This window comes from Palaemon carinicauda, chromosome 1 (assembly GCF_036898095.1).
Source record: "Palaemon carinicauda isolate YSFRI2023 chromosome 1, ASM3689809v2, whole genome shotgun sequence".
NCBI classification, from domain to species: domain Eukaryota; kingdom Metazoa; phylum Arthropoda; class Malacostraca; order Decapoda; family Palaemonidae; genus Palaemon; species Palaemon carinicauda.
In genome coordinates, this window is record NC_090725.1 from 168,710,487 (window position 1) to 168,720,486 (window position 10,000).

General features: G+C 44.6%; 1 protein-coding gene across 3 annotated transcripts in view; it reads left to right on the forward strand.

Annotated features, from left to right (window-relative positions):
• Nucleotides 1–10,000, forward strand: part of LOC137643595 (bestrophin-2-like) — a 158,990-nt gene that overhangs the window by 127,971 nt on the left and 21,019 nt on the right. For 2 of the 3 annotated variants that reach the window (XM_068376319.1, XM_068376327.1), the window contains exon 2: nucleotides 9,557–9,680. The exons of the other annotated variant lie outside the window; for it this stretch is intronic. In XM_068376319.1, the coding sequence (XP_068232420.1) occupies nucleotides 9,647–9,680 (34 nt within the window). In that variant the 5' untranslated portion in view covers nucleotides 9,557–9,646. The remainder of the gene's footprint in view (nucleotides 1–9,556; nucleotides 9,681–10,000) is intronic. 3 annotated transcript variants of the gene reach the window in all.

Sequence of the window (10,000 nt, forward strand, 5' to 3'; positions counted from 1 at the left end):
AAAGTCTGTATTACTAATCAGTCACATTAGCGTTGGAAATGCTCGGCACACATGTCTGCACTTATGCTTGGTTCACCTTTGAAAGTGGAACAGTCAACGTGGGCAACCCCGTGCCCTACACTTAGTTTGTAGAACAGTTTGTAACTACACACTCACCCCGGAATTAATCGTCCCAATTAAATCCACTGTTCCTCGCAGAGTTAAACAGCAGGGTTAACGACACAACCCACTGCTACCACAGACCTCTTTGGTTGCTCCACTTGCTTCGCATAGTGACGAAAGAACACTCTGGAAGACTTCCAGCCAGTGTATGAACGAAGATGTTCAAAATCCATACAATTAAAGAAATTTAAGGATGAGGCAACTTTCCTCGGATCGTGACCTGCGGGTGTACTGTCAGGATCCGCTCTGCGAATAAAATATGTGATCAATTTGAGCCTGATGTTTCTCCCCTGAATAGTTGACCACCCCTGAAGTCTGAAGTTCTACGAAGATAGACCTTTAGGCATTCTACTGGACATAGAGATGCATCTTCTTTCAGAGGGCAGATTCTCCAGGGACCCAACCTGTTGGTGGGTAACTCGTTCTTGGCGAGAAACGTAGGATCCGGAAACAGGTTCAGCTCTCCCCCATCCAAGAACTGAACACGACCTTCCTCTCTCGAGAGGGCTACAATCTCACTAACCCTGGCCCTGGACGCGAGTGCAAATAGGAAAATAACTTTTTGGGTCAAATCCTTTAACGCACACTCCTCATTGTTCAACAGTGAAGCGAAATGAAGAACTTTTTCTAAAGACCATGAAATGGGCTTTGGAGGTGCTGAAGGTCTGAGCCTAGCACAGGCTTTCGGGGTCTTGTCAAAGCAGATTTACACGTTGAAATCGTGTTAGCTGCTAACCCTTGACCATGGAGGTGGATGAAGAAAGATAAGCAGAAGTCTGTCGAGATCTCTTGCGGATTCTTCGCCTTGACAAAGGCCACCCATTTTCTCCAAGATGACTCATATTGCCTTCTAGTAGATTTGCACTTATATTCCTCTAGGAAGTCTATGCTGTCTTTCGAAATCCCGAAACGCTTTCTCACCGGTAGCGAGAGAAAATCATGAGCTGCAGGGTCCGGGTTTTCTGTAATGAAGCGCAGACAGTCGACTTCTGGACTCGCTGGGTCAGAACTGGATCTGGTAACAGTAGAAACTTCAGCCGTAGTTCCAATGCCAGAGGGAACCACATGCTGTTCGGCCACTTGTGAGCCACTATTGCCGCTACTCCCTTGAAGGATCTCAGTTTGTTGAGGACCCTCAACAGAAGGCTGTGAGGAGGGAGCAGGTAAATCCTGGACCATCTGTTCCAGTCGAGGGACATCGCGTCCACTGCTTCCGCCAAGGGGTCCTCGTACGGGGACACGTAAAGGGGTAACTTCTTGTTGTCTTTCGTCGCAAAGAGGTCTATCTGCAGTTCTGGGACTTGACTCAAGATGAAAGAGAATGATCCTGCGTCTAGGGACCATTCCGACTCTATCGGTGTGAACCTGGATAGAGCGTCCGCTGTCACACTGCGGACTCCTTGAAGGTGAACTGCCGACAGGTACCCCTTGTTCTTTTCCACCAGTCGAAAGATGGCCAACATCACCTGGTTGAGAGGTGGTGACCTCGATCCTTGTCGATTCAAGCATCTCACAATCACTTCGCTGTCCAGCACCAACCTTATGTGGATCGAGCGACGCGGGGAGACTTTCTTCAAGGTAAGGAGTACTGCCATAGCTTCCAGAAAGTTTATGTGAAATGTCTTGAATATATTGGACCAAGTCCCTTAGGCCTTCTTCCGATGAGAATGACCTCCCCACCCCTCCTTCGAGGCGTCTGTGTGAATAGTCAACGAGGGGGGAGGTGGCTGAAGAAGTACCGACTTCTTTAGTTGCCTGGCTTGGGACCAAGGCCTGAGAAGAGTACGTAGACGAAGCGAACTGGTCTTCTCAGATCTCTTCGCGCATTTGATGCATAACTTCTCCAAACTCCGGTTACATCCTTTAGCTGTGCTCTTAGCACTGGGTCTGTTACCAAAGCAAACTGGAGAGAACCCAGCACTCTCTCCTGTTCGCGTCTTGATATCCTTTCGGAATCCAGAAGTCTCTTGACAGAACCAGCTATCTCCTTCCTCTTCTTCGCCGGAATGGAGAATCGGTGTGACACTAGGTCCCAGTGGATTCCCAACCACTGGAACTTTTGAGATGGAGAAAGTCGAGACTGATTTCTGTTGATCTTGAAGCCTAGATACTCTAGGAACTGGATCACCTGCAGGGAAGCTTGCAAGCATTCTGTCTTGGATGCTGCCCACACCAGCCAGTAGTCCAGGTAGGCTACCACCTGGATTCCCTTTAGGCGTAATTGTTTGAGAGCTACGCTCGCAAGCTTCGTGAAGATCCTTGGGGCTATGTTTAGCCTGAATGGCATGGCTCTGAAGGTGTAGAGCCTTCGATGTAGCTTGAACCCTAGGTAGGGGGAGAGTCGGCGATTGATTGGAACGTGCCAATAGGCGTCTGACAAATCTATGGAGACGGTAAATGCCCTCTTGGGCAGTAAGGTCCTTATGTGTTGCAGTGTTAGCATCTTGAACTTGCAGTTCACTATGAACTTGTTGAGTGGCGACAAGTCCAGAATGACTCTGAGTTTTTCTGAGTCCTTCTTGGGAACACAAAACAGCCTCCCTTGGAATTTGATGGACTTTACCCTTCGGATCACTTTTTTCTCCAACAGTTCTTGAATGTACTCCTCCAGAACGGGGGTGGAGTGTTGGAAAAATCGAGAGCACAGGGGTAGAGTGCTGTACCAGCTCCAACCCAGTCCATTCTTGAGTAGGCTGTGGGCCCAGGGATCGAAGTTCCACCGATCCCGAAAATTCTGAAGTCTCCCTCCTACCGGTATCATCTCACTTTGACTGCTGTCCTGAGGTCTTGCCTCCCTGACCGCGACCACCCCTGAATCCCCTCCCCCTTGAGGGGCGTTTAGACGAGCCTCTGGCTGCTCCTCTAGGCTTTGCTCGAAAGGTAGTTGACTGCCCTTCGAACGTTGGGTTAAATGCCGGAGACTGCCTCGACACGGCTTGGGGTACCCACTGGAATGCGGTCGCGGTTTGTGCCACCATCTGGGGCACTGAAGGCATAGGCAATTGCTGTTGCTGTTGCTGTTGAATGGCTTGGCTGGCCGAGAGGGTAGCCTAGTCTTCTTAGTCTTCCTCTTTGGTTGGGGACCCTCATCCGGGGAAGACTTTCTCTTGTGAGATAGGCCCCACTTCTGGAGAAGGTTTCTATTCTCCGTGGCGGCCTTATCTACAACCTCCTTGACCGCTACGCTAGGGAAAAGGTCTTTGCCCCAAATGTTGGAGGAGATTAGTTTCCTTGGCTCGTGCCTCACCGCAGCCGAGGCGAACACGAACTCACTACAAGCTCTCCTCGCCTTGACGAAGCTGTAAAGGTCCTTCGTCACTGTGGCCAGATGAGTCTTAGCCACTACCATGAACATCTCATGAACCTTGGGGTCACTTGCCATTGTCTCAAGAGTGGTTTGAAGAGACATTGAGGCAGCCAGTCTTTCTTTCGTCTCGAGCTCCCTTCGCAAAAGAAAGTCAGACAGCTTGGGGAGGTTCTCGCCGAACTGACGTCCGGCAATATCAGCCTCCAACTTCCCGACTGAGAAGGTAAGATAGACGTCCTTCCAGTCCTTGTGGTCCATGGGTAGGGCCAGAGACAAAGGTTTACACTCCTCCAAGGTGGGGCATGGCTGGCCAGCCTCGACTGCTCTTAGCACAGCCGCAAACCCTTTCTGCATAAAGGGGAAGGCTCTAGCAGGAGAGGACACAAAGGAAGGGTGCTTCTTACTCAAAGCAGGAACCTTTGAGTTTGTGAAGCCCCTCTCTTTCATCGAGCACGATAGCAAACCTTGAGCCTTAGCATGGTCCATAACTATGACCTCCTTCGGCTCTGTCTCCTCCTTTGAAGCTGGTTTCTTCCTCAGACGGACATAACAGTCCGGATACGACCCCTTGCTGGGCCAGAATTCCACCTCCTCAAGGGGAACTGAGCACAACTTCTCCGACATGACCATCTTTCCAGTCGTCATCGGCACGTGCTCAGCATACCTCCAAGGGTTAGCATCAGAGCACAAGGGAAGGTCTTTCACGCTGAGCCTCTTCTGGGGCCCACGTGATGCTGCAAGTCTCCACATCTCCAGCTCCATTGCAGCCGCCTTCTCATTATTCTCCCTCTGCATCTGTTGGATCATTCCAACGATGGAGGAAAGGGTCTTTCCCAGCTCTTCTGGGAGAGCGGACGATGTTGAGGGAATAGGTTCAGGGGCCTGAACCGGAGTAGCCAACACCTCGTCGGCCTCTTCCTCTTCAATGTCTGGAGCCTGATCTTCATCCTGGTCTTCTGCCAGAAGGTCCTCTTCCAGACCTCGGACACCTCCGACATCCGGTCGTCCAACTGGATGTCCTGCAGGGCGACTGCGACTTCAGCATCCACAGGGATCTGAACTACCGGTATCTCAACTTGAGGCTGAGGAATCACTGCCTCAGCTGACGCTCTGGGGAAAAGGTAAGCCCTCATCTTCTCACTTGGAAGATAGGGCCCAGAGGTGTTCTTCTGGAAACCCCTTACCCAGGCACGAAGCTTCTCCCTTGCTGCATCCCTTGACTCCGCCGTCCTAGAGGAATCAAAAGCCTCAGCAACCAGGTTTGTGCACACGGTACATACCTGCGGGTCCCAATACCGGAGATCACCTTTGGAGACAGCGCATGCTGCGTGCCTCCTACACAAATCATGTCCGCAGATGTTCTTGCTGCAGACGTTGCAGAAGACGCTTCCACACTTCGGATGGTCCTCCTGTAAAGAGAAGAAATTTCCATGAGTATCAAGTGAACTACGTATCACTGGATATACTTTGTTTAGCAAAATTAAACAGAAAGGAAAGACACACACTTGTGTTTCCCACACAGTCAATTGTTGCAACCTTCCAGATAATAAAATCGTATGGTTAATCTATCTTAGAGCAACCAATGAAAAATTTCCAGAGGAAACAGGTGTAGCTCACACCTAAAAGATGATTTTAAAATGCCGGATAATAAACAAGAAAGAACTCACTTTCCTTATCTGTAAGGCAACACCAAAGGGCTGTGCAAGATAACACAAAAGTGTTAGAAAACACAGTGTTGTAACAATACTATACTATAGTTTTCTCCCTACAGTATATACTATACTGAAGAATACTGGTTACAGTATAGAAGGTGCCGGCACGCATCATAACTAGATCTAAAGTATACTACTTAAGAGCTATAAGGCGGCAGAACGCTGGTTCAAATGTATGTGCCGGCCGGCAGTAACTGCCGGCCGGCAACTGCAAGTGCCGGCCGGCAATGACTGCCGGCCGGCAACTACACAAGGTAGCACCCGGCTGCCGGCCACCACTCGTAGCGACCGGCAGACAATGGCGTGATAATAGCCGGCCGGCAAAGGTATACAACCGATGCCGGCCGGCAGCAAAAGAATCAGAGAACTCCGACTGCCCGGCTGCCGGCCACGTAGGCCGGCAGCCGGCTAGGGTACAACACTAGAAGAAAACAGAATGGATGCCGGGATAAGAGACTGTACTACCTCATAGCCCGGCAACCCGAAAGAGTGCACATAAGGAAGGGGAGAATATAATTTCAGGCTTCCTGACCAATGCCATCTGGCTCTACAGACAAACATGGATGAGGGACCAAGAGAGGTCCGGGGAGCACTCAAAGCAGAAGACCTTTGCCGGCCGGCAAGGGACTGAGTCAACTCTACATCCTAACCTATGCTAGGTACAGATGTAGAATGACGGACAGTAATGTAATGGCTAGGCCATTACAGAGGAAAGAGGGGGAAAGGACGAAGAGGGTCCTACCAACCTTGCTTTAGTAATGAATCACCCACAGCCAAGAAAACTCATCTTAGCCTAAGGGAGATCCGAGGAAGGAGGCCAGCAATACTTGCCAACCCCCACGGAACCAAAGCAAGGAAGGTGTTGCTATTCCCAGAAAAAGGATCTTATCCTCGACACCGAGAACAGCAACACTGGACTAGTCTGCTAGATCACAAGAAGAAGGAATCATCTCGTACAGAAACCTTCGAAAGTGACCTAAGGAGGCTAAGCCTCCTATGTCTGTGTCAGTCTAGCAAGGGAGTCTCAACCACAAGCCAGACATAAACAGACTCAGACTAAGAACTCTGATGTTCTGCCCCCTCTCTGAAGCCAGACTTACTGGAAACAGGAAGGAACAGCAACACCCTAATATAGTTGTATCGAAAGTTAATTCAGATAAACCACTAGGGTTAAGCCCAAGGCTTAAACAGAGGGAAAGGGATTGCACACCTTCTCCGAAGAGAAGAGAGCAACCGGAGAGTGTGAGAAAGTATACTAAGGCCCCATAGGCAACTTAGCCTAGGCGCAAAGAGAATCGATTACCTAAATCACCGAAACTCACTCGTATACTATCTTGGAAGAAATCAATATAATCTTAAATGTATAAAACTGCCTAAAGCTTCAATAAAATTTTAAAACACTTGGAAATCTGAATATCATGCAGGAAAGTACTAGGGCCAAACGACTAGGCTACACGGTCTAGCGTAGGCCAGAATCGGAGAATCCTTCGCCAAGACAAACAATACTAAAAGCATCATATAAAGAAATCCTATGTAACGCTAAACAGCTAAAATTATTAAAGCGAAACAGCCGGGAACGTCGCTCTGGCTAACTAAATAACTCATACCTAGCAAGCGACAGCGTCCAGGACGCCTCCGGTAGGCAACAGCTCTTGTAACAAAGATATTACTATTAATCACTTTTAAAATTACCAAGAGCCTACATTTATACATAAAAGAAATAATACTCAACTTATCAGAAGCAGAAGTTGGAGAAAGCATAATTAATTGATTAAATTCAAGAATTGCGAGAAACACAGGGAAAAAACACAGAGTTGTTGAGCTACGCAAAAAGGAATACAGATGGCGCCGTGAGCGGCGCAATGCACGCTTACGAAACGGGAGAGGAGAGATACCTTGCGAGCGGCTCTCCTTTTCTTTCTCGTTTTTGTTTTCTTGCCAATTGACCCCTTCGAAGTGTTATCTCTGTTCGGGGTGCAGATTGCCATGTGGCGCGTCAAGAATACGTCCTCTGATATTTCGCGATATCCCTGGTTCTTTTATTAGGGATATTCGCTCCAAGAGTTAGAATTCTGGGTACCTTAAGGTAAATTCTCTGGGAATATCGCCGTAGTTGTAATATACCCAAGGAAGCTACCCTATAGGAACTTCCATCAGGACGACATGGCTTGAGCCCAATATATATATATATATATATATATATATATATATATATATATATATATATATATATATATATATATGTGTGTGTGTGTGTGTGTGTGTGTGTGTGTTATTCTTACAAAGCTGGTCTAGTGTAGAGTAAATACAGTAGTTTATTCATGATTTCATATATATTTCATTGGTGCATTGATGAGATGATACCCAGCCCATAAAATGATCGCCTTTTGTGTAGATTTAAGATTTATATGTAAATTACGTAAGACTTTGTCGTTAAATTCATTGTATTTGGTATTCATGTTAGTATATATGAATTTGCGTTATTTTTATGAATTAACTTTTTATTTCACGTGTTTGTTACGAAGTTTCACATAATTTATCTGAGAGTGTTGTGGGATTCCTGCAAGATATGAGCAAGGGCTTAAATAATGTTTTCTTATATTTCATGAGGTATTGCGTCATGTTTGAGAGAGAATGCTTAGTAATATGTGCCTTGGAAAATTCTCTACCCCATGTTTTAGAAACGTCACTAAGGCCTAGTGATATATAGGTTTTTTTTTTCTTTTTTTTTGGGGGGGGGGGGGGTTACAAAGGGTGGGCGGACCTAGCTGCCCGAGAGAGCAGTCTGGCATGGCATGAGTAAAGCGTTCAGGAGAGCGATACTTGGAAACTCTTGACGCCATGCTCGGTCCCCACACTTCTAGACTTCAGTCCTGGAAGGTTCTCGAAGTAGGTGAATTTCATATAAAAAGGACACCAGGTTTACAGTTCAGATAGAGATAGAGATTACCAGGTCTTACACAAGGTAAGGCAATCTATACAGACAGACAGACATCTCCTCACCTCTCTCACTCTCGCACGTAAACCAGTGTATTGTTGTTGAAAGTGTTTAGTATGCTTAGCATGTCCTCTCCTAAGTGACTCTGTACCTCAAAGCAAATCGTGTGTCAAAAAGATACGTAAGACGAAACAGTGATTTTGCATTCATTGTATAAGGGTGAATGATGGCATTTTGTAAAGTTTTGTAATCGGCCCTGTAGGAAGGTTAGATTTTGTAACGTAATCTGGTCAAACTTGAATATTGTATTATTCAGATTTAATTTCAAGCTCTTGTGGAATTTACATTGCATTATTTCTATTCTGAGTCTAAGATTTATTCAGATATGATACTTCAAGTCAAGTTGACATATAATATTCAGATCGTAAAATCTTTTTCTCTATCTAAGTTTTGTTCAGACTTAATTTCTTCCAGTAACTTATATGGTTATGATGTAAATTCTTTTCAAAGTGTTGTAATTTATACAGAATATATTTATTTTTGTGAAGAGTGATTTATTCCAATCACCATTTTTAGAATCAAATTCCACTCCTTTCCTGTTAAGAACCACGGTAAGTCATAATAATACTTGAGAGTAATTACCTAGTTTGATTTGAGTGTAGGCTACTTAAAGAGACCTGTGGATATTCGGTGTTTTATATATTGCAGTCTGGAAGTTATTTACCTGTCTCAGAATTCCTTTATTAATGTTTTAAAGTGTAACAGTTTTAATGTAAAAGCAAGCAAGTAAGTTTAAAATTGTTTGATTCGCAGTCACGATCCATAGTAAAATATATTTTTAGTTCCCAGAAAAGTAAGCCATAATGTTATAATATATTTTGAGTACCCACACCACGGGAACCATTTCATATAATAATACACACACACACACACACACACACACACACACACACATATATATATATATATATATATATATATATATATATATATATATATATATATATATGTGTGTGTGTGTGTGTGTGTGTGTGTGCGCGCGTGTGTATGTGTGCGCGCGTGTGTATGTGTGAACCTGGATATTTCACTCTCGTTTGAAATGTTCAAGGTATCAAGTTCATATGTTATTCAACCTAAATGATTCACCATAATCGTTCACACTTCAAAACATTCCAATCCTTGTTACTTTTAAGGAGAGTTATTTAGAGCTAATAGTGAATACGAATAATGAACATGAAAATTTGTCATAGACTGGAATATATTTTATATTTTTCCGTAAGTTTTAAGGGAGCTCCCATTATTCACGATTTTTATCGTTCATATTTCTGCCCTTTTTTTTTTTTTTTTTTTTTTTTTTTTCATTCTATGTGTGGTGAGGTTTTTAATAAGGCTGAAATGTTTATGTAATTAAATCTTGTATTTTGTGTCCTTTTCCAGGTTTTCAGTGAGGAAAAAAGCCCAGTGTTCAGTGAAAATTCCTACTGCCTATCTTTAAGAAAAAAGCACCGTTAATCCTCCTTCACCCTTATGAACAGTGCTTGTCTGTCAACATTATCATACAGTACGTTCATCAGCTCTTCTATTTTTTTTTTTTTTTTTTTTTATTATTGCCTCAACAAGATATCCTTCCACATAAAACAGCAATCATATTTCACATACTTTATTGTCTTTAAGCAATATATGATATTTCTTATATATTTCCAGATCTGCCGTTTTTTAAGGAACAATAGGTTCCGTACATTCTCATTAGATTTTTCGTATGATATATCCCTTGCTAATTGTTACCTTCAATATCTTAAATCACATTGAAACAAAGATGAAGATACCTTCCTGTTGTCATTAACTTACAGGTTGTTCTAGCATCTATTTTTCAAGTTTAGA